The sequence below is a fragment of the Saccoglossus kowalevskii genome, chromosome 14 (assembly GCF_978046115.1).
Source record: "Saccoglossus kowalevskii chromosome 14, keSacKowa6.1, whole genome shotgun sequence".
In the NCBI taxonomy this organism is placed as follows: Eukaryota; Metazoa; Hemichordata; class Enteropneusta; family Harrimaniidae; genus Saccoglossus; species Saccoglossus kowalevskii.
Window position 1 is genome coordinate 1,179,451 of NC_140654.1, and position 26,819 is coordinate 1,206,269.

At 40.8% G+C, this 26,819-nt stretch overlaps 1 protein-coding gene across 1 annotated transcript; it reads right to left on the reverse strand.

Moving 5' to 3' along the window:
• Nucleotides 1-217: 217 nt before the first annotated feature.
• Nucleotides 218-26,511, reverse strand: LOC144347837 (2-aminomuconic semialdehyde dehydrogenase-like). The gene is made up of 9 exons (XM_085507758.1): nt 26,300-26,511; nt 25,544-25,744; nt 18,019-18,230; nt 16,671-16,837; nt 5,733-5,908; nt 4,239-4,413; nt 3,090-3,203; nt 2,540-2,635; nt 218-2,066 (listed from the first exon to the last, which is right to left on the reverse strand). The coding sequence occupies exons 1-9, from the start codon at nt 26,485-26,487 to the stop codon at nt 1,920-1,922; spliced, it is 1,476 nt and encodes a 491-aa protein (XP_085363884.1). The 5' UTR covers nt 26,488-26,511; the 3' UTR covers nt 218-1,919.
• Between the last annotated feature and the right edge of the window lie 308 nt (nt 26,512-26,819).

Here is a 26,819-nt window from a genome sequence, read left to right on the forward strand (position 1 = left end):
TCATATTTCCTTCACCACTGCAATGATTCAACTTAAATAATTTTCAATTTTACCTGTATATTTCACTTTATATTCAGCCAATTACAAATATTAATGTTTTTCATGGTCCAATTAATGGAAGTACTTTAATTGTATAGTGTATTGACAGGGCATTTCTAAGAGAGCAAATTTCAAATCCTAATTCAGTGCTCTTACAAAACAATCGATTACGTTTCCATTTGAAGTATGTATAAACATGTATTTATTGACAGCACAGATCAATTGTTAGCAGTTTGTTGGCAATTTGTTTTTCTACCTTATGAAGGCAGCATGAAGCAGCACAAAGTCATAAAACAGATGTTCTCTAAAGATTTGTACCCTACTACAAAACGGCTGAGAATCAATATTTTAGACATATATTAATAATATTATGACAATCAATGAATTAGCAAATATGATTGCTTAGTTAATCTAGTCTGTGTTTTCAGTGTAGATATATCAAAATGGGTTATATATGTATACCATTCATTTTGAGTGTATTAAACATACAAAGATAAATGTAATGTAAAAAATCAAGCACTGATACAACTACTATGTGTGTTATTTTGATCTTCATCAAACACAGTGTTAATCCAATGTGGAATCAGTCAATAAACCATGCAAATTTCTCTTGATCCAAGAAGGGACAGTAGGATTTCTAGTTACTATGACACTCTACATTATGGGATACATTGTATGAGTAACAACTATTTGGAAGGGATACAACTGACATCAGTGCCATAGAAAGAAGACAATCTTAACAATGATTTCAGTATTAGTAACAATATTATATTTTCAGAAGCACTAGCTCTTCCAGTCTGTCAAAACACATTTAGTACACTATACAATCATTCAGCTTTACACTTACTGTGTGGATGCAGCATTATTATAATGCCATGCGGTGATGTAAAAACAAATCCTGGCACACCGAACTATGTAAGAACACAGAAAAATAAATTGTCCATGCAAGTCATATTATTAATATCATCTCAAATAATAAGTACATACTGACAATCTTTTGGAAGACTTATAAATTTGAAACTCTCCAGAATCCACTCACAATCTTTCTCCTGACAGAATTAAAATGTTCATTCTAGGATATTTCTGCAATATCGTGCTAGAAAGTTCTCAAGTGCAAAAAATTAGCACTATACTATACACGCATATTGACAATACAATAAACTAGCCAAAAATGTCCTATTTCTGTTTTTGACTTGTTTTATCAAGTGCTCTCATAAATTTTCGTAAGACGTACGTTGTAATAGATGAAACACTAACAAATTGTCAATGAGATAGACACACTGCCCATTGAGCTACATTTTTTGTATCTGTAACACCATGTCGGTGATTGACTTTTAGGCCAAATGATTTGTTATTAATAAGTTGAAAAATATGCAAATCCTGTGTATTGGTTTTACTTGCTACAAACTGCAAATTGAAGGAGAACAATAACTACAAATTCTGAAAGGTCAACGCAAAACGTTCTCAGACCTTATGGCATATTCCATTTGAAAATGGGGGTCTTTCCCATTATGAGTTTCATGCAAAATTGTCAAAGGGACTAACTTAAAGATTTTAAAGATATGAGAATTTCCCCCAAAATACAAATTCATAGATGGATGTTTAAGTCAGATATAAGCCCTCATACTCAGTCTGTCCTGCAATCTCATCATCTCATTCTGAGTCTGACTTTTGTATATCCCAGGAAACCCCTCACACTTTGATTTTATCGTATACTTTATTCTATAGCTGTTGAAATTTATCTAAATTGAGTGGAGAATGTTTATACATACAATTGTTTCTATGTACTACTTTTTTTTTTTAATTCTCACCCTCCATAAAAAGAGGTATACAAAAGAAAAATCTAAACCCAATCCAGTATTTATTTCAGATATTAGTGATTAAGTTTTGATACAAACACATTTCTCTTCTGTGTAGAAGTCAATGGAATGTTTGGCGCCTTCTCTTCCAACTCCAGAGGATTTTACTCCCCCAAATGGCATCCTTAGATCACGCACAAACCAACAATTAGCCCAGACAGTGCCAGCCTAAAGAAACAAATTAATTAATAAATCACATTTCACATCTATACTATGAACTAACCGATTATTTTAGTCACATTTTTTCACCTAGACATTATGAAGAAAAATATCTATTTCTCAACACTAGAGGGCAGTCACAGAAGAAAGTGCTGAATAACTATAAATTTTCTAGCAATTCAAGACAATGACAGTGTTAACCATTTTAATAAAAAAAAATTATTAAATTTTTCAACCCAATCTTACAAAATAAATTTTTGTACAGTCTAACTCATCAAGATATTAGTCATACATGGAATTCAAAGATAAAGACTTTTTAGGAAGTACCAATATAAAATGTGTTTACCCAGCAATTTGGAGATTGAAACATGACTTGGTTGATGTAGTAATCTAAACAATCTTTCACATAAATTAGTAAAAAAAAACTTTTAACAAAAAACAAAAGTAACTACTCTTAAACTCTAGAGGGCGACAAACTATACCTGTAATTTAGCAGCAACTCTATGTATTCGTCCAACATCCTGTGACCAAACGGAGGATGACAGTCCATACTTCACATCATTAGCTCTTTTGATTACCTACAAATACAACCTTGGTTATTGCATTCAATTACAATTTGTTTAAAGGGAAGGAAATCAATCCAAAGTACAGTACCATGGAATCATGGGTGGATTCAACTTAACTGAGTATGTCCCTTTAAAGTTATGTTTTTGTGTCATTTTTCTTTCTATTTTTCAACCCACATACTACTGTGTCAATATGGCTACCAAATGAACACACATGGGGTAAATGTTTGAGTGGTTATGCTAGAAAACAGTACATGCCAGGTAGACAGCTGAAAATTAATTTTTAGTCTAGCTATCTGCATATTATTAACACAAATATCACTATGTAATTTAATTTATTAATTTACCACTTAATTAATATTGGCTCAGTATGTGGATTAAAACAATTTTGTACGTGAAAAATACACTATGAAACATTTGATACACTTCAGTAAAAATGTAAGAAAATGTTTAAATCTATAACTACCTCTTCCTCTGTATCAAACTTTGTGATGCAAACGACTGGTCCAAATATTTCTTCTTGCATACATCTAGAGTTATCTGCCAATCCAGTGACAACAGTTGGTCGCATGAAGTAGCCCTGAAAACAAAGTCAACAGCAAATATAGTGGCATCAGTGTGGAAAATAAGATAACAGGGCCTAAGACTACTGGGCTAGCAGAATTATTGACCAGTAAAAATGCAAAAGTGCTTTTCAAATAGACAGGTATAATTAGTCTTCAACAGATAATTATCATGTTAAAAAAATCAATTTCATGCTGAAAAATGTGTACTTCAAAAATTACTGCATACAAACATGAAATTTTGATTTTGAAATAAAAAAACATAATATTAATACCAATTTGTTTCGTAATGTATGTAAATGACAGGTATGTATATGTATAAGGCCATTAAATGATGTTTCAATAATGCAGTATACAATAAATACTGTTAACAGTATTTTTGTTTATATGCATTTTTACTGTAGACATAGTTCCACACGTATAGTGCAAATATTGAATATGAACACAGTTCATAACATTAATTTACTAGTTCCAGACCAGTAAATATTTCATGATATTTTTCAGGCATACTTTAGCAAAACGATTAGTGGCACTAATTGAAATACAAGTTTTGATGTTCTTCGTGGTGTGGGTTCTTGAGATAATGGTAGAGGAAATCTGTACCATAGTCCTATTGCAGCATGCAGAGAGGCATGTTTACTGAATAGTTTATGATAAAGTTTACAATAAATTATTCTGGTAACCAAGGCAAATCAAATAAATATAGTCTCATCTCAGATATTCTGATTACATGACCTAGCGTACAAAATGTCTGAATTAAGATTCTTGCAATTCCATGTAATATTATATTTCAAAACATTATAGCCAAATAAAATATAATCAAAAACGATTTGGTGAATTGTTTTCCTGCCAAATTAATGCACATATATGTGTCTGTATCTATGGCAATGGAATTGATACTATCAGACCATACAAATAATATAATAAACAACTTTTTTGAAAATGAAATTTCCTGAAATTGATTTGTTTATTTCAACTTCAACACCCCAACAGAAAACCATTTTATGCCTTCAATCCCAGCAACCTTTGATATATCAAACAGTAACAAATACCTGCTTATGTTTTTCTGGCATATCAGGCACATTGTCCACCCCTTCACCACAATGGACTGTTCCACCTGCTTTTCTGGCTATGTCTACATAACCTTTGACCTTAGCAAGGTGTTCTTTGCTGATTAGTGCACCCATGTTTGTTGCCTCCTCATATGGTGGACCCACTTTGATATTCCTATTATAAAGTACATATTAAAGTCCCTATTACCTGTATTGCCAAATGTCATTATTGATTCAATTGTAGTCATTATATCCATATTTTCATATATATATATATATATATATTCACTATTTTGATATTTTGAGCATTATTCAATGGGTTTGTCAAGGAATCAATCAATGAGTTCTGTTGTTGTTCTTTATTTAGTTGGCATTATTCAATGGGTTTGTCAAAGAATCAATCAATGAGTTCTGTTGTTCTTTAGTTGGCATTATTCAATGGGTTTGTCAAAGAATCAATCAATGAGTTCTGTTGTTCTTTATTTAGTTGGCATTATTCAATGGGTTAGTCAAAGAATCAATGAGTTCTGTTGTTGTTCTTTATTTAGTTGGCATTATTCAATGGGTTAGTCAAAGAATCAATGAGTTCTCTTGTTGTTCTTTATTTAGTTGGCATTATTCAATGGGTTTGTCAAAGAATCAATCAATGAGTTCTGTTGTTGTTCTTTATTTAGTTGGCATTATTCAATGGGTTTGTCAAAGAATCAATCAATGAGTTCTATTGTTGTTCTTTATTTAGTTGGCATTATTCAATGGGTTTGTCAAAGAATCAATCAATGAGTTCTGTTGTTGTTCTTTATTTAGTTGGCATTTTTCAATGGGTTTGTCAAAGAATCAATCAATGAGTTCTGTTGTTGTTCTTTATTTAGTTGGCATTATTCAATGGGTTTGTCAAAGAATCAATCAATGAGTTCTATTGTTGTTCTTTATTTAGTTGGCATTATTCAATGGGTTTGTCAAAGAATCAATCAATGAGTTCTGTTGTTGTTCTTTATTTACTTGGCATTTTTCAATGGGTTTGTCAAAGAATCAATCAATGAGTTCTGTTGTTGTTCTTTATTTAGTTGGCATTATTCAATGGGTTTGTCAAAGAATCAATCAATGAGTTCTATTGTTGTTCTTTATTTAGTTGGCATTATTCAATGGGTTTGTCAAAGAATCAATCAATCAATGAGTTCTGTTGTTGTTCTTTATTTAGTTGATATCACTTATCAGCAAAAACAGCAAAATTAAAACCTAGTGAATAACTAATATAATATTTTAATACAGTTCATTTAAAAATATTTTAAAACAAAAAAATGTTTGTTTGTAGTCAATGATTGCCTAGAAAGTTCATTTACAATTCATAAACACTATAATTTGAAAGAAAATGATAGTACAATGTATTTTATACATTAATGATTTTGTTAAAAATAAATATCTTATCATAATGATCATAGTTAGAGAATTATCTAATCATACCTTGTTACCATAATTTGTTAAGTAGCTGCTTACCTGGCAAGTTCAATAAACTTTTTCAGGAATTTATCATAAATTGCACTTTGTACAAATATTCTACTGTTACAAAGGCATATCTCTCCTTGGTTAGCAAAACTTGATTTGACTGACATAGGTATGCACTCCTCTAGGTTGGCATCATCAAAAACAACACATGGATTCTTCCCACCAAGCTGAAATGAAAGAGTTCAAAGCTGCTCATTGATCGACTCATTGTCATTGTGTGTGGTTCAAATCATGTACTGTGCTATATTCTAAGTCATAAATGTCATAAGGTGTGTTTTGATGTTGTTAATTTCTATATATTTATTGATCTATGATTTGTCCCAGTTTAATGAATAATTCCGAGTTATGTATTTATAGATGTTATACATAATTATTCCGCTCCAGTTTGTATAGAAACCAATTGAAAACATTCTTTCATTCTTTCTGGTGGCGAACACTGCACCCTTATAAGTAACCCCTAGTGGCAGACACTGCACCCTTACTGGTGACCCCTAGTGGCAGACACTGCACCCTTACTGGTGACCCCTAGAGGCAGACACTGCACCCTTACTGGTGACCCTTAGAGACAGATACTGCACCCTTACCGGTGACCCTTAGAGACAGACACTGCACCCTTACTGGTGACCCTTAGAGACAGACACTGCACCCTTACTGGTAACCCCTAGCGGCAGACACTGCACCCTTACTGGTGACCTCTAGAGGCAGACACTGCACTCTTACTGGTGACCCCTAGTGACAGACACTGCACCCTTACTGGTGACCTCTAGAGGCAGACACTGCACTCTTACTGGTGACCCCTAGTGACAGACACTGCACCCTTACTGGTGACCTCTAGAGGCAGACACTGCACTCTTACTGGTGACCCCTAGTGACAGACACTGCACCCTTACTGGTGACCTCTAGAGGCAGACACTGTACTCTTACTGGTGACCCTTAGAGACAGACACTGCACCCTTACTGGTGACCTCTAGAGGCAGACACTGCACTCTTACTGGTGACCCCTAGTGACAGACACTGCACCCTTACTGGTGACCTCTAATGGCAGACACTGCACTCTTACTGGTAACCCCTAGTGGCAGACACTACACCCTTACTGGTGACCCCTAGACGCAGACACTGCACTCTTACTGGTGACCCCTAGTGACAAACACTGCACTCTTACTGGTGACCCCTAATGGCAGACACTGCACCCTTACTGGTGACCCCTAGAGGCAGACACTGCACTCTTACTGGTGACCCCTAATGGCAGACACTGCACCCTTACTGGTGACCCCTAGAGGCAGACACTGCACTCTTACCGGTAACCCCTAGCGGCAGACACTGCACCATTACCGGTAACCCCTTGCGGCAGACACTGCACCCTTACCGGTAACCCCTAGCGGCAGACACTGCACCCTTACTGGTGACCCCTAATGGCAGACACTGCACTCTTACTGGTGACCCCTAGTGAAAGACACTACACCCTTACTGGTGACCCTTAGAGACAGACACTGCACCCTTACTGGTGACCTCTAGAGACAGACACTGCACTCTTACTGGTAACCCCTAGTGGCAGACACTGCACCCTTACTGGTGATCCCTAGACGCAGACACTGCACTCTTACTGGTGACCTCTAGATGCAGACACTGCACTCTTACTGGTGACCCCTAGAGGCAGACACTGCACTCTTACTGGTGACCCCTAATGGCAGACACTGTACTCTTACTGGTGACCCCTAATGGCAGACACTGTACTCTTACTGGTGACCCATAGTGGCAGACACTGCACCCTTACTGGTTACCCCTAGTGGCAGACACTGCACCCTTACTGGTGACCCCTAGTGGCAGACACTGCACCCTTACTGGTGACCCCTAGAGGCAGACACTGCACCCTTACTGGTGACCCTTAGAGACAGACACTGCACCATTACTGGTGACCCCTAGAGACAGACACTGCACTGTTACTGGTGACCCCTAGAGGCAGACACTGCACCCTTACTGGTGACCCCTAGAGGCAGACACTGCACCCTTACTGGTAACCCTTAGAGACAGACACTGCACCCTTACTGGTGACCCTTAGAGACAGACACTGCACTCTTACTGGTGACCCCTAGTGAAAGACACTGCACTCTTACTGGTGACCCCTAATGGCAGACACTGCACACTTACTGGTAACCTCTAGAGGCAGACACTGCACTCTTACTGGTGACCTCTAGAGACAGACACTGCACACTTACTGGTGACCCCTAGACGCAGACACTGCACTCTTACTGGTGACCCCTAGACGCAGACACTGCACTCTTACTGGTAACCCCTAGTGGCAGACACTGCACCCTTACTGGTGACCCCTAGACGCAGACACTGCACTCTTACTGGTGACCCCTAGACGCAGACACTGCACTCTTACTGGTAACCCCTAGCGGCAGACACTGCACCCTTACTGGTGACCCCTAATGGCAGACACTGCACCCTTACTGGTGACCCTTAGAGACAGACACTGCACCCTTACTGGTGACCCTTAGAGACAGACACTGCACTCTTACTGGTGACCTCTAGAGACAGACACTGCACTCTTACTGGTAACCCCTAGTGGCAGACACTGCACCCTTACTGGTGACCCCTAGACGCAGACACTGCACACTTACTGGTGACCTCTAGATGCAGACACTGCACCCTTACTGGTGACCCTTAGAGACAGACACTGCACCATTACTGGTGACCCCTAGAGACAGACACTGCACTGTTACTGGTGACCCCTAGAGGCAGACACTGCACCCTTACTGGTGACCCCTAGAGGCAGACACTGCACCCTTACTGGTAACCCTTAGAGACAGACACTGCACCCTTACTGGTGACCCTTAGAGACAGACACTGCACTCTTACTGGTGACCCCTAGTGAAAGACACTGCACTCTTACTGGTGACCCCTAATGGCAGACACTGCACACTTACTGGTAACCTCTAGAGGCAGACACTGCACTCTTACTGGTGACCTCTAGAGACAGACACTGCACACTTACTGGTGACCCCTAGACGCAGACACTGCACTCTTACTGGTGACCCCTAGACGCAGACACTGCACTCTTACTGGTAACCCCTAGTGGCAGACACTGCACCCTTACTGGTGACCCCTAGACGCAGACACTGCACTCTTACTGGTGACCCCTAGACGCAGACACTGCACTCTTACTGGTAACCCCTAGCGGCAGACACTGCACCCTTACTGGTGACCCCTAATGGCAGACACTGCACCCTTACTGGTGACCCTTAGAGACAGACACTGCACCCTTACTGGTGACCCTTAGAGACAGACACTGCACTCTTACTGGTGACCTCTAGAGACAGACACTGCACTCTTACTGGTAACCCCTAGTGGCAGACACTGCACCCTTACTGGTGACCCCTAGACGCAGACACTGCACACTTACTGGTGACCTCTAGATGCAGACACTGCACCCTTACTGGTGACCCCTAGAGGCAGACACTGCACTCTTACTGGTGACCCCTAATGGCAGACACTGTACTCTTACTGGTGACCCATAGTGGCAGACACTGCACCCTTACTGGTTACCCCTAGTGGCAGACACTGCACCCTTACTGGTGACCCCTAGTGGCAGACACTGCACCCTTACTGGTGACCCCTAGAGGCAGACACTGCACCCTTACTGGTGACCCTTAGAGACAGACACTGCACCATTACTGGTGACCCCTAGAGACAGACACTGCACTGTTACTGGTGACCCCTAGAGGCAGACACTGCACCCTTACTGGTGACCCCTAGAGGCAGACACTGCACCCTTACTGGTAACCCTTAGAGACAGACACTGCACCCTTACTGGTGACCCTTAGAGACAGACACTGCACCATTACTGGTGACCCCTAGAGACAGACACTGCACTGTTACTGGTGACCCCTAGAGGCAGACACTGCACCCTTACTGGTGACCCTTAGAGACAGACACTGCACCATTACTGGTGACCCCTAGAGACAGACACTGCACTCTTACCGGTGACCCTTAGAGACAGACACTGCACCCTTACGGGTGACCCTTAGAGGCAGACACTGCACCGTTACTGGTGACCTCTAGAGGCAGACACTGCACCCTTACTGGTGACCCCTAGAGGCAGACACTGCACCCTTACTGGTGACCCTTAGAGACAGACACTGCACTCTTACCGGTGACCCTTAGAGGCAGACACTGCACCCTTACTGGTGACCCCTAGAGGCAGACACTGCACCCTTACTGGTGACCCTTAGAGACAGACACTGCACTCTTACCGGTGACCCTTAGAGGCAGACACTGCACCCTTACTGGTGACCCTTAGAGACAGACACTGCACCCTTACTGGTGACCCCTAGACGCAGACACTGCACTCTTACTGGTGACCTCTAGAGGCAGACACTGCACACTTACTGGTGACCTCTAGAGACAGACACTGCACTCTTACTGGTAACCCCTAGCGGCAGACACTGCACCCTTACTGGTGACCCCTAATGGCAGACACTGCACCCTTACTGGTGACCCTTAGAGACAGACACTGCACCCTTACTGGTGACCCTTAGAGACAGACACTGCACTCTTACTGGTGACCTCTAGAGACAGACACTGCACTCTTACTGGTAACCCCTAGTGGCAGACACTGCACCCTTGCTGGTGACCCCTAGACGCAGACACTGCACTCTTACTGGTGACCTCTAGATGCAGACACTGCACTCTTACTGGTGACCCCTAGAGGCAGACACTGCACTCTTACTGGTGACCCCTAATGGCAGACACTGTACTCTTACTGGTGACCCATAGTGGCAGACACTGCACCCTTACTGGTTACCCCTAGTGGCAGACACTGCACCCTTACTGGTGACCCCTAGTGGCAGACACTGCACCCTTACTGGTGACCCCTAGAGGCAGACACTGCACCCTTACTGGTGACCCTTAGAGACAGACACTGCACCATTACTGGTGACCCCTAGAGGCAGACACTGCACCCTTACTGGTGACCCCTAGAGACAGACACTGCACCCTTACTGGTGACCCTTAGAGACAGACACTGCACCATTACTGGTGACCCCTAGTGAAAGACACTGCACTCTTACTGGTGACCCCTAATGGCAGACACTGCACACTTACTGGTAACCTCTAGAGGCAGACACTGCACTCTTACTGGTGACCTCTAGAGACAGACACTGCACACTTACTGGTGACCCCTAGACGCAGACACTGCACTCTTACTGGTGACCCCTAGACGCAGACACTGCACTCTTACTGGTAACCCCTAGTGGCAGACACTGCACCCTTACTGGTGACCCCTAGACGCAGACACTGCACTCTTACTGGTGACCCCTAGACGCAGACACTGCACTCTTACTGGTAACCCCTAGCGGCAGACACTGCACCCTTACTGGTGACCCCTAATGGCAGACACTGCACCCTTACTGGTGACCCTTAGAGACAGACACTGCACCCTTACTGGTGACCCTTAGAGACAGACACTGCACTCTTACTGGTGACCTCTAGAGACAGACACTGCACTCTTACTGGTAACCCCTAGTGGCAGACACTGCACCCTTACTGGTGACCCCTAGACGCAGACACTGCACACTTACTGGTGACCTCTAGATGCAGACACTGCACCCTTACTGGTGACCCCTAGAGGCAGACACTGCACTCTTACTGGTGACCCCTAATGGCAGACACTGTACTCTTACTGGTGACCCATAGTGGCAGACACTGCACCCTTACTGGTTACCCCTAGTGGCAGACACTGCACCCTTACTGGTGACCCCTAGTGGCAGACACTGCACCCTTACTGGTGACCCCTAGAGGCAGACACTGCACCCTTACTGGTGACCCTTAGAGACAGACACTGCACCATTACTGGTGACCCCTAGAGACAGACACTGCACTGTTACTGGTGACCCCTAGAGGCAGACACTGCACCCTTACTGGTGACCCCTAGAGGCAGACACTGCACCCTTACTGGTAACCCTTAGAGACAGACACTGCACCCTTACTGGTGACCCTTAGAGACAGACACTGCACCATTACTGGTGACCCCTAGAGACAGACACTGCACTGTTACTGGTGACCCCTAGAGGCAGACACTGCACCCTTACTGGTGACCCTTAGAGACAGACACTGCACCATTACTGGTGACCCCTAGAGACAGACACTGCACTCTTACCGGTGACCCTTAGAGACAGACACTGCACCCTTACGGGTGACCCTTAGAGGCAGACACTGCACCGTTACTGGTGACCTCTAGAGGCAGACACTGCACCCTTACTGGTGACCCCTAGAGGCAGACACTGCACCCTTACTGGTGACCCTTAGAGACAGACACTGCACTCTTACCGGTGACCCTTAGAGGCAGACACTGCACCCTTACTGGTGACCCCTAGAGGCAGACACTGCACCCTTACTGGTGACCCTTAGAGACAGACACTGCACTCTTACCGGTGACCCTTAGAGGCAGACACTGCACCCTTACTGGTGACCCTTAGAGACAGACACTGCACCCTTACTGGTGACCCCTAGACGCAGACACTGCACTCTTACTGGTGACCTCTAGAGGCAGACACTGCACACTTACTGGTGACCTCTAGAGACAGACACTGCACTCTTACTGGTAACCCCTAGCGGCAGACACTGCACCCTTACTGGTGACCCCTAATGGCAGACACTGCACCCTTACTGGTGACCCTTAGAGACAGACACTGCACCCTTACTGGTGACCCTTAGAGACAGACACTGCACTCTTACTGGTGACCTCTAGAGACAGACACTGCACTCTTACTGGTAACCCCTAGTGGCAGACACTGCACCCTTGCTGGTGACCCCTAGACGCAGACACTGCACTCTTACTGGTGACCTCTAGATGCAGACACTGCACTCTTACTGGTGACCCCTAGAGGCAGACACTGCACTCTTACTGGTGACCCCTAATGGCAGACACTGTACTCTTACTGGTGACCCATAGTGGCAGACACTGCACCCTTACTGGTTACCCCTAGTGGCAGACACTGCACCCTTACTGGTGACCCCTAGTGGCAGACACTGCACCCTTACTGGTGACCCCTAGAGGCAGACACTGCACCCTTACTGGTGACCCTTAGAGACAGACACTGCACCATTACTGGTGACCCCTAGAGGCAGACACTGCACCCTTACTGGTGACCCCTAGAGACAGACACTGCACCCTTACTGGTGACCCTTAGAGACAGACACTGCACCATTACTGGTGACCCCTAGAGACAGACACTGCACTGTTACTGGTGACCCCTAGAGGCAGACACTGCACCCTTACTGGTAACCCTTAGAGACAGACACTGCACCCTTACTGGTGACCCTTAGAGACAGACACTGCACCATTACTGGTGACCCCTAGAGACAGACACTGCACCATTACTGGTGACCCCTAGAGACAGACACTGCACTGTTACTGGTGACCACTAGAGGCAGACACTGCACCCTTACTGGTGACCCTTAGAGACAGACACTGCACCATTACTGGTGACCCCTAGAGACAGACACTGCACTCTTACCGGTGACCCTTAGAGACAGACACTGCACCCTAACGGGTGACCCTTAGAGGCAGACACTGCACCGTTACTGGTGACCTCTAGAGGCAGACACTGCACCCTTACTGGTGACCCCTAGAGGCAGACACTGCACCCTTAATGGTGACCCTTAGAGACAGACACTGCACTCTTACCGGTGACCCTTAGAGGCAGACACTGCACCCTTACTGGTGACCCCTAGAGGCAGACACTGCACCCTTACTGGTGACCCTTAGAGACAGACACTGCACTCTTACCGGTGACCCTTAGAGGCAGACACTGCACCCTTACTGGTGACCCTTAGAGACAGACACTGCACCCTTACTGGTGACCCCTAGAGACAGACACTGCACTCTTACCGGTGACCCTTAGAGACAGACACTGCACCCTTACTGGTGACCCTTAGAGGCAGACACTGCACCCTTACTGGTGACCCCTAGAGGCAGACACTGCACCCTTACTGGTGACCCCTAGAGGCAGACACTGCACCCTTACTGGTGACCCTTAGAGACAGACACTGCACCCTTACCGGTGACCCTTAGATACAGACACTGCACCCTTACTGGTGACCCTTAGAGACAGACACTGCATCCTTACTGGTGACCCCTAGACGCAGACACTGCATTCTTACTGGTGACCCTTAGAGACAGACACTGCACCCTTACCGGTGACCTCTAGAGACAGACACTGCACCCTTACTGGTGACCCCTAGAGGCAGACACTGCACCCTTACTGGTGACCCTTAGAGACAGACACTGCACCCTTACCGGTGACCCTTAGAGACAGACACTGCACCCTTACTGGTGACCCTTAGAGACAGACACTGCACCCTTACTGGTAACCCCTAGCGGCAGACACTGCACCCTTACCGGTAACCCCTAATGGCAGACACTGCACTCTTACTGGTGACCCCTAGTGAAAGACACTGCACTCTTACTGGTGACCCCTAATGGCAGACACTGCACACTTACTGGTAACCTCTAGAGGCAGACACTGCACTCTTACTGGTGACCTCTAGAGACAGACACTGTCCTCTTACTGGTAACCCCTAGCGGCAGACACTGCACCCTTACTGGTGACCCCTAATGGCAGACACTGCACCCTTACTGGTGACCCTTAGAGACAGACACTGCACCCTTACTGGTGACCCTTAGAGACAGACACTGCACTCTTACTGGTGACCTCTAGAGACAGACACTGCACTCTTACTGGTAACCCCTAGTGGCAGACACTGCACCCTTACTGGTGACCCCTAGACGCAGACACTGCACTCTTACTGGTGACCTCTAGATGCAGACACTGCACTCTTACTGGTGACCCCTAGAGGCAGACACTGCACTCTTACTGGTGACCCCTAATGGCAGACACTGTACTCTTACTGGTGACCCCTAATGGCAGACACTGTACTCTTACTGGTGACCCATAGTGGCAGACACTGCACCCTTACTGGTTACCCCTAGTGGCAGACACTGCACCCTTACTGGTGACCCCTAGTGGCAGACACTGCACCCTTACTGGTGACCCCTAGAGGCAGACACTGCACCCTTACTGGTGACCCTTAGAGACAGACACTGCACCATTACTGGTGACCCCTAGAGACAGACACTGCACTGTTACTGGTGACCCCTAGAGGCAGACACTGCACCCTTACTGGTGACCCCTAGAGGCAGACACTGCACCCTTACTGGTAACCCTTAGAGACAGACACTGCACCCTTACTGGTGACCCTTAGAGACAGACACTGCACTCTTACTGGTGACCCCTAGTGAAAGACACTGCACTCTTACTGGTGACCCCTAATGGCAGACACTGCATCCTTACTGGTGACCCTTAGAGGCAGACACTGCACACTTACTGGTAACCTCTAGAGGCAGACACTGCACCCTTACTGGTGACCCTTAGAGACAGACACTGCACCATTACTGGTGACCCCTAGAGACAGACACTGCACTGTTACTGGTGACCCTTAGAGACAGACACTGCACTCTTACCGGTGACCCTTAGAGACAGACACTGCACCCTTACTGGTGACCCTTAGAGGCAGACACTGCACCGTTACTGGTGACCTCTAGAGGCAGACACTGCACCCTTACTGGTGACCCTTAGAGACAGACACTGCACTCTTACCGGTGACCCTTAGAGGCAGACACTGCACCCTTACTGGTGACCCCTAGAGGCAGACACTGCACCCTTACTGGTGACCCTTAGAGACAGACACTGCACTCTTACCGGTGACCCTTAGAGGCAGACACTGCACCCTTACTGGTGACCCTTAGAGACAGACACTGCACCCTTACTGGTGACCCCTAGAGACAGACACTGCACTCTTACCGGTGACCCTTAGAGACAGACACTGCACCCTTACTGGTGACCCTTAGAGGCAGACACTGCACCCTTACTGGTGACCCCTAGAGGCAGACACTGCACCCTTACTGGTGACCCTTAGAGGCAGACACTGCACCCTTACTGGTGACCCCTAGAGGCAGACACTGCACCCTTACTGGTGACCCTTAGAGACAGACACTGCACCCTTACCGGTGACCCTTAGAGACAGACACTGCACCCTTACTGGTGACCCTTAGAGACAGACACTGCATCCTTACTGGTGACCCCTAGACGCAGACACTGCATTCTTACTGGTGACCCTTAGAGACAGACACTGCACCCTTACTGGTGACCCCTAGAGGCAGACACTGCATCCTTACTGGTGACCCTTAGAGACAGACACTGCACCCTTACTGGTGACCCCTAGAGGCAGACACTGCATCCTTACCGGTGACCTCTAGAGACAGACACTGCACCCTTACTGGTGACCCTTAGAGACAGACACTGCATCCTTACTGGTGACCCTTAGAGACAGACACTGCATCCTTACTGGTGACCCTTAGAGACAGACACTGCATCCTTACTGGTGACCCCTAGACGCAGACACTGCATTCTTACTGGTGACCTCTAGAGACAGACACTGCACCCTTACTGGTGACCCCTAGTGGCAGACACTGCACCCTTACTGGTGACCCCTAGAGACAGACACTGCACCCTTACCGGTGACCCTTAGAGACAGACACTGCACCCTTACTGGTGACCCTTAGAGACAGACACTGCACCCTTACTGGTGACCCTTAGAGACAGACACTGCACCCTTACCGGTGACCCTTAGAGACAGACACTGCACCCTTACTGGTGACCCTTAGAGACAGACACTGCACCCTTACTGGTGACCCCTAGTGGCAGACACTGCACTCTTACTGGTGACCCTTAGAGACAGACACTGCACTCTTACCGGTGACCCATAGAGACAGACACTGCACTCTTACCGGTGACCCCTAGATGCAGACACTGCACCCTAACTGCTGACACTAAGTGTGATCAATAGCATAATAAACCAATTCACCTCCAGAGATAACTTCTTGCAAAATGGAGCACTGTCCTTCCTGATTTTCTCTGCAGTCAGTGTACTCCCAGTGAATGAAATCAATGGCACATCAGGGTGTGACACCAATACACTGCCAGCTTTAGGACCAGTACCAAACACTATATTGACTACACCTGGAGGAAGACCTGAAATATGAAATGATTCAATGTTAGTCTCATTGAGTAAACAATATCCCGTATTTTGGGACTCGTTCAAAACGTAATGGACAAAAATCATGTTTATAAACACTGCACTTGGAAAGAAAGATATTATTTTCAATACTATAGAAGGAATTCAATCAAAGGCCTTGTGGAAGCACTTAATACCACTTGGAAAATATGAATTGTACAGAGTAAGATTTAACAATCTCAAACCAAATTTTAATACTTATATTGAGAGTATAAAACAAATAATAGACCTGGAGAAACGTATGGCAAAAACAAACCAACAATATAGAGAGTTTATAGATAAATGGAAGAAAGCTTTATTGTATTTTAAAATCGCACACTAATTTAAATTTAAAGAAATCTGATTATTTTCTTAAATGTAATTTTTCTTTATCTGCCAATAAGGTATGTACTTCATTCTTTTGGCCTAGTGTTTTGTATTGTTTATATAGTTAAAACAAACTTTATTACATAGTGCAAATTTCATAAGTTATGGTTGAGAATAACTTTGGTATCATTTGAAAATCGAAATTAAGTATGCAAATTTTTGTTGATTAAAATTGAAACTCAAAAATCTACAGTGCATACCTCTTAAGAGGATATTAAATATGCTTATACGAAGTTATTGGTTACTTCTCTTTATCTGACGTCAAATAACTATGTACCGTGTGTTTTTTTCTTTTGAGTCTTGTAATGTTTTATATAGTTGAAATAAAAAAAAACAAAAAAACAACAACAATATACTGTAAGCTTTAGAACTTTACCATTAAATGTTAATTTCATTGAAATTTTATTAAATGTAAATTATTCATTATTATTCATTGATCCACCAATTATATTTGATCCTGTAAATCACTAATTAATTTATATAAGAATGGATTTCAGATCTGCCATGTTAATTTAATCAATGAAATTCATTGAGTCATTTTATAATGTAATGAATATAGATTGTTTCACTGAGCTATCAATGTATAGTTGTTTAGTACTCCATTGGACGATGTGTCCACAAAGATTGCCTCAGAGATAACCACTAGTTTCACCAGGAACAGTAAGTTTATTGGGCAATTTGTCTCACTTGCATTAAGAAATGCCATTCATTTCATTGTCTGACTGACGTCAGGCACTCAAATGAATGACAACATTTAAGTTCACTGACTCACCTGCTTCATTTAAAACCTTTCCCAACATCCATGCTGTTACAGAGGTCATCTCACTCGGTTTACAAACACAAGTATTGCCTGTAGCGATACACGGAGCAATTTTAAACGTTAACAGATACAACGGTAGATTCCATGGACTGATCAGACCGGCAACACCAACAGGAGATCGGAGCGAGTAATTTAGACATCCTCTGTCATCCAAAATTGTACAACTGAAATAAGATCATATATTTTATAATGTGGAGATGGACTATGTAATGCATACAATACATTATTTGACTGAATGCATAGTAATCTGAGGTTAATACTGCTGGGATGACCACACCTGTCTACTACCTGCATATCATGTTTTCACAATCATAGTTTTTACTTTACACCTGACTATGGGGTTATTTTGTCTCATCTCGTTGCAAGTTTTTTGTTCATTGTTCATTTATTTATCACCCTCAGACTTGTAATAATCCTCTTTCTGCACTAAACATTCAGTCCTTTCTTTCGTTGCCATGCTTTCAAATTTGTTATTAAGTATATATTTCGTAATCTGCATCTTTATTAACCAATTATAGTTTATATATCTCATAAATCCCCCATCTTCGACCAATCAATTCTCAGCGTCTTTGTCTAGACCAAGCATCCACTCAACCGTCATCTGACACTTGCTTCATTGCTTGCGGTCAAACTAATTTTCTCCTTGCAAACTTTTTACATTGACCATCGTCATTCATCATGCCAGCACTGAAGAAATGTGGAAGACCAACTTAATCAGAGATAACTCCGGTATGGTTCCCCCAAGACCAACATCCACCACATACTGCAACCAAAAAGCAATATACAGTCACGAAAACTAATAACCAACTTGTCAATAAAAATGATGACCTGTCAAACAAGCAAACGGCAAACCAACCAATTATCGGCCAACTAGCCAGTTGCTCAACAACAACACATTTACACACAGTAAACCAGCTATTCAACCCATGCAGAACAAGAACATTGTACAGGGAAAGTCAAGATCAATGCTCCACCAGCACCATCGAAAGTTCAATGCTCAATGTCCTTGCAATTCGTAGTAAGTTCCAAATTCCACCCAGACAACATTATTTCAAACATCAGGGCACCCCTTAACACACAATGACAACCCAAACTCAGATTTGACAGTTACAACCCAACCAAATCGTAAATCAATCAAAGACTTCAAAACATTGCTTTTCAACTTATGCAGCATACATTGTCTTACTACTTTCTCAATCAAACTGTACTGTAAACTAAAATATCAAATCTAGAAAAAATATCTCACATGACCTCAATATAAATAAACAACAAAACAGAAGAAACCAACTTTCAATAAACTGTCTTAAATCTAAAAAATCCACTGTTATGATGGTATATGTCTCAAATTATTGAAATATGGCTCAAATTATTTAACTAAGTCACTAACAAAATTATTCAATTTAATACTAGATACAGGTATATTTCCAGACATGTGGAATACCAGCATCATAACACACCTACAATGTATATAAGAAAGGTGACAGTCATGATCCAAATAACTACAGGGGAATTTCAGTCTCCAGCAGTATCGGCAAAGCATTTTGTGCCATCATAAACTCAAGACTTACACAATACTTAGAGGACAACAAAATTATCAACAATAATCAAGCAGGATTCAGAAAAAATCATCGCACAACAGACTAAGTATTTGTACTTAAAACAATAATTAAAAAATATCTTAAAAAGAATAAAAAATTCTATTGTTGCTTTGTAGATTTTCAAAAAGCTTTTGATAATGTATGAGGAAATGGGCTATCAATCAAGTTTTTTAAAAGATATAATTTCAGCATGGTTGCAGTATAGTTATACGAGTGCAAGTAACATAGAAAATATACTTTAAGAACTAATATGAAATAATTCTAATATTCTTATTGCTTGGAAACGTTTTATACAACACGGTATAATATTTATTAATGATCTTTTGAATGCAGACTGCACATTTTACACATTTCAAGATTTGGTATCAAACTACAGGAATATATGTACTCAATTTGAATATTGAGAGTTATTATCAGCAATTCCATTTATTTGGTATAATATTTAATAATGATCTTTTGAATGCAGACTGTACATTTTACACGTTTCATGATTTGGTATCAAACTACGAGAATATATGTACTCAATTTGAATATCGACAGTTATTATCAGCAATTCCATCTATTTGGGAGTGCAGTATTGTTGAATCTAACATGTCAAAACTAATGGTATGTATGCCAAACATGCATAACACTATCTGGCTGTCAGGAACTAAGGTTAATAAAAATATTTATCTTTGGTATTGCCATGAGGAATTGCCTGATTTAACCCCCTCAGTTATATAGCAATATTGGCTGGACATTTTGAACACCCCTTTACCTTGGAAAAATATTTATCTTGCTCCATTTTCTATTACTACCAATGCCAAATTACGCTATTTTCAATATAAAATTAATATGAAAATATTGCCTTCAAACAGGTTGTTGTGCATGTGGGGCTTAATTGATTCCCCCCTGTGTTCTTTTTGTGGAGAAGTTGAGGAAGACTATTTTCATTTATTTTGGGACTGTAGATATGTATTTGTATTTTGGACATCAGTCAATGAATGGTTTTCTTTCATTACAGGTGATACCTTGACGTTAAGTGCAGTCACATGTATTTTGGGGGATGTATACAATGCTAGACCATTACATAATACATGTTATTATTGACACGTTATTATATATTTAAATGTAAAATTGTTGGGACAAAACCAGACATTGGTGGTTTTAGATCATATATCAAATTAATTTACCATACAGAGAAGAAAGTCGCAATTATAGAAAACAGACAGGGAAGTCACAGTAAAAAGTGGAGAGAATTCATTGATTATTTTGAAGCATTAGTTTGTATTTGTGTAGTAATCTGTATTGTATTTGTGTGTTGAATCTTTGTTTTGTAAGCATATCAATAAAAAAAGAAAAAAAGAAATGGGCTATATTATAAACTTTTAAAGGCTGATATTAAGGTAGAGATGCAGTTTACCTGACAGGTATTTTAATTAGTTAATTAGGAAACCAAGATGACCTCCCTTGTCCACAAAACTATATATTTTCGGAAAGCTTATTGTATGAATTTTAAAGTGTTGCTAGTATTTTATTTTTATGAACACTGTAGTTTGAAATATGCACAAAAATGTGCTTTTTTGGTCAAAAGTGATTTTAAAAAAATTGGATGAAAAATTTCTACTCCGATGTTCGAACAAATATTGGCCAAATTAATGCTCGGTGTGCTTACTTGTAGTTTCCTGTAGGATTACATGCATAAAATGAAATACGGAGAAAACATATGGTTATGAAATGATGATTCTAAGAAGTATACTGTCAATAAATGTGATATGAATAAACACAAACATACATTATACTATAAACCGTCAAAGGTTATATATAAAGATCCATAAAACGAATGAATCCCACCCACACATACTGATATTTCTGGAAATTACGTAAATACATTGTGTGGTGATACTGAACAGCAAATGTTTATAACCACAGTGTCATCTATTGAGAACCTTGTGCAGCAAGCGAAATTTCACAGTTACAACTGCAACCCAGTTTATTTAGTTCATTGCGCAACTTATGAAAACCCGTTGCAACCGGGGCATGCATTTCGATGGAATTCAGCTCCCCGTCTACAAAATAGCAAATTACTAGTCAACTACAGAATTGGGTTTTGTCAACCGTCGGAATAAGCTACTTTGGCCAGTAATATATGGGGGAATTTGACGGAAGAGATATTCACAGCAATCAAAACAAAATTAAAACTGTGAAACTGCTTTGCAAGCGGAAGTCGACATTTACAAAAATCTCGAATACAGCATGATTACTGTAGATGCGAGGCATGGCTGGCGAAAAACTGTCGTGACACTGACGTGATTGCTATTGGCAATGAAACCCACAAATTCATTGCCAATGCACTTGTTACCAACGAAGACATTCGATTTCATAGCGCCATGAAATGAATGGCGCGCTACAAATCAGCCGTACAAGTATATCGGCATCTTGACAATAACGGAGTGAACGTAAAAAAAATCACTCTCATAACAGGAATATGTCTGTCAATAAGTACCTGAGATAAGAGAGGCCGGGGAATGAGAATCAGAATGATACATGGTTCAACTTTTACTAAAAAAAAAAAAGAACCGTGATGGCACTACCAAGTCCACTGAAAGGCCGGTTATTGACCGTGTCAGCCGTGTCACGATCAACTGTGTAATAATTCCTCCTCACTTCAGTCATCGCATTTGGAGAAGTAATATTCTCTAACCAACAGGCTCTGATGACCTCAGTTAGTTCCCTGGATGTTGGCGAAATGACCATTATTTAGAAATTCCCGCTAACTTTTACAAAGGCCGCATTGCCATCTTGAGCAATGCTTTATCGGAGGTGGCCCGGGACTATGGAATGAATACTACAAGTATAGCGAGGTCAGCTAATGTAGGTCAGGTAATCGAATGTTGAAGTAATCGCAAGTCAAGCGAACCGAATGTCGAGGTAATCGCAAGTTAAGCGAACCGAATATCAAGACATTTGGACGTGAAAATAATCGAATCTTATAACAATTGAATGTCAAGATAATGTCTAAATAACAACACAATTGTAACATTATGAAACAACGACAAAATAATATTGTTACAGCAATTACACAATAATGAAATAATTAAGAAATAAAGTTGGAATAATGAAACAATAGCAATACGATGCTGCAGTAATAACACAATAATAGAATAAGCGCAAAATAATGTTTAAATAAAGACCAAATAACCGAATAATGACCAAATAATAACCAAACAAGTTTCAAAATAAAGATCAAACAACTAAACAATGTTCAAATAATGACACCAAGCTAATTTTGGCGGTATTCTCACCCCATACTAAACCATGCTTCTGTTTCCTATCAAAATTGGTTTATGGGTACATCTGTTTACTATGAAGAAAGCGCCGTCTTGAAAACTGTCTACCAGTTGTCAATTTTGTAGGGCAGCAGCTCAAATTTTACTACTTCAAGTTTATGCATAAATTAATATTTAACACCCAGGCTAGTTGTCTGAACGATTGTTGTAACACTATTCAACTAAAAACAATGCCCCGACAGCGTTTTGAAGATAAACACATTGTCAATCATTTGTGAAAATTTCAAAACAAAAGGTCAAAGTGTCTTGGAGCTATTTTTTTTCAAACTTCTGGAATGTGCACTAAAAAGAAGCTGAGATAATTGCTAATTTGCATAACAATTCACTCAGTAAGAAGTTTGCTAATGCTCATAATTAAAATGGCTGTTACAGTTTCAAATTTCACTCCAAAGTGCCCATGAACCTGCATCTCTACCTTCATGGTAAACTATATTTAGTTATAAAAAACATGTATCTCCAGACACACGCAGCCTTTAAATCAGGGCACAAAATCACTTGTATGTTTGAACTTAAAAAGAAGTAAAACAGGGCTGTGTGATGAGTCCAAGGCTTTTCAATCTTTTCATAATGATTTAAGTACATCATTCATTTCCAGTCATGAACAACTAAATCCAGCCATACTGAATGATAAAACTGTATCATTATTATATGCAGATGATTTAGTTTTTATATCTCAAACAACACCCGGTTTGCAAAATTTAATAAATATTTTGGAGACATATTGTTCTGAATGGAATCTATAAATTAATTTATCTAAAACAAAATTTTAATTTTTAGGAATAAATCATTAAAAACATCTGAATACTTCTATTACAAATTTAAAATACAATTATTTGCTGTGTGACAAGTTATACTTATCTTGGGGTAATAATCTCATCATCTGGAAATTTTATAGAAGCAAAGAAAACATTAGCAGAGAAAGCATGCAAAGCTATGTTTATACTGAACAAAATATTGGAAGGGAACACTGACATCAAACTCTTCTTGAAATTATTTCATTCAAATATTAAACTCATCTTACTCTATGGTGCAGATGTCTGGGGAACAGATATTTTGGATTTTGGAAAATTGGAGGAAAAAATTTTGTAAGAGAACACTTTGTTTAAACAGATATACAACGCAGCATTGTATGAGCAAAATAGCGGAATTACCACTATTAATAGAAATTAAATTAATGCCAATAAAAAACTAAAAGATATGCCAGAGGATAACGTTACAAAACAAGCATACTATGAACAACGAAAATCACAGCAACATACATGGTTATCATCAGTAAATAAAATATTAAAAGATAATTATTACACATCATTAATAAATTTTACAACAGGTATTCCAAAAAGAAACATTCATAAGATTATAAATAACATTGAAGCAAATATAAAACAAAAATATGTAAACCAGTGGAAGTCACAAATCTCAAAAGACAACAGTAAACTTAGAACATTTGCAAAAATAAAATTTAAATACTCTGTTGAGCCATATTTGACACTACAAATCATTAATCACAGAAATGCATTACTAAAAATGAGAACAAGCACACACAAACTTGAAATTGAAAAGGTCAGGTACACACACCCTAAAACACCACCAAATGAAAGAAAGTGTAAACTGTGCAACATTAATGTGATTGAGGATGAATTCCACTTTCTCATGATTTGTCCAAAATATGGAAACTTGCGCAAACAACTTTTGTCTGAATTTAATTTTCAACCACAATATTCACACAATTCGATTGCTCAGTCAAGATGAATGTGAAATTATAGAAAAATTTTCAGTTTATTTACAAAGCCTTTCAAGAAAGCTAGTTGATAGTTTTGAATTTTATTATTAGTTAAGCTTTATTTAAGTATTAAATTTATTAGTATTAGTAAAAAAATATTTTAACAAATTACATTTTACTTTTATATCTAACATTATAATATTTTCTCTTTCTTTATTATTTCAATATTATTATTATACTTTGTTATACTTTTATTGCTACTGTACTGATAGAAATACTACATGTATATTTCTAAAGATGCAATAAATATTATTATAGGAAGTTTAGACTGCATGAGTATGACACTGAGAAACAACCAATCTAAAACACAAGTACAAGTACTTGAGTGATAAATATGATTATATTCAAGTTTTTAAAATTTAATCAGTACTGATTACAAATTTTAAAATATTATGAGTGAAATAAATAGCTACCTGGCTACATCGTGTATGTATATATATAAGGCATTCCAAAATTAACTGAGTTAAATACCCTGAGTGAACCAGAAACGCACCTCATACGCACTCACACCATGAGCACCACAAATGCACCACAATGCTTCAAGAGGTGCCATTTGACGTTTGTCCCAACCTCACATCTTTCAAGATGTGTACTTCAAATGCACCTCAATTTGACTTCAAATGCACCAAAAATTGTGCGGGAGTTGAATGCACCAATAAATACAATTCTTATGCATTTTAGGTGCATTTCTGGTGACTTTAATTTCAGAACTGATTTTTCTTAGGAGATAAAGAAATGCTATATAAAATATTGAATATAAAGATACTCACTCTGTAACAATGTTGAGGATGGAGGAAGCAAACACACGAAAGTTATAAACAGCTCTAGGAATGTCAACCATCATGGCCAATGAAACTGATTTTCCTTGATCACGCGACTCCATCTTTGCAAACTCTTCCAACTGAGATTCAAGAATGTCAGCGATTTTATTCATGATCTTAGACCGTTCTGCTACTGGCGTGCAAGACCATCTGGAACACAAATAAAATGTAATCTTGATTGAAAATTCTACATTGAAATTCACAGTAAAGAAAAGTATATTTATGAAAATGTAAAAAAGATACACAGAAAAAAAATAATTAAAAAAAATCTAACTCAAAAAATTGTTCATAGTAGCCTTTTATTATGCAAATTAGGTAACGAATATGCACAGATTTTAACCCAAAATTAATTAGGTCTGTACATCATCCTAGAGCATCTATGTATATTGAAATCTGACCAGCGGTTCTTTAGATATCAATGGAACAGACATACATATGCATACAGAAGAAAAAAATATGCCCAACAAAAGACCATTTTAGATTTTGAGGTCAACAGGTCAAAGTTAATAGTATAATTCCAATAAAAATTTATCCAAGACCGCATGCCCGAGATCTATAGTTCAGAAAATGTAAAAATTTTGGAGTTTTTTACAATTAAAATGGTCTGCAGCCAGCCTACATCGACTCCCTACAAAATAGACAAAATGTCTGCGGTTACACTATATGTTATACCCCGACATCAAACTGCATGAACAGGTAACTCACAATTCGAACGCTCGTTTCGCAGCGTCTACTGCCAATCCGACTTCTTTCTCGCCACTGTCCGGAATTTTCGCCCACACTTCTCCTGTTGATGGATCGTAGCTATCCAGATGTTGTTCGGTAGCCACAAATTCACCGTTGATAAAGTTTTCCAGGTACAAGTGCTCCATCTTTCGTCGTTTGGTCTGCATGCGGACTGACAACACAAGCACGCCCAGCGGTAAAGTTCAGGAATGGGTCAAAGGTCGAGAGATCGGAACGCTGAGTGCCCTCTCAGAGTAAAATATTGTTGACTCTGACCGGGGCTCTGACACACTGATTTTTAAATAAAATGTTTTCGATAAAATACGGACTTTTGGAAAAATCATAACATCCTTATTTTAGAGAAAACACTTTATTTTTGAACTAAGCTAACTTTAGTCCATACATTTAAAAACGCTGTTTTATCGTTATGTTCGAACGTCTCTGCGCATTAAAAAACTGAATATTGAACTCCACTTCAGTAATTATTTGTATAGTTCAT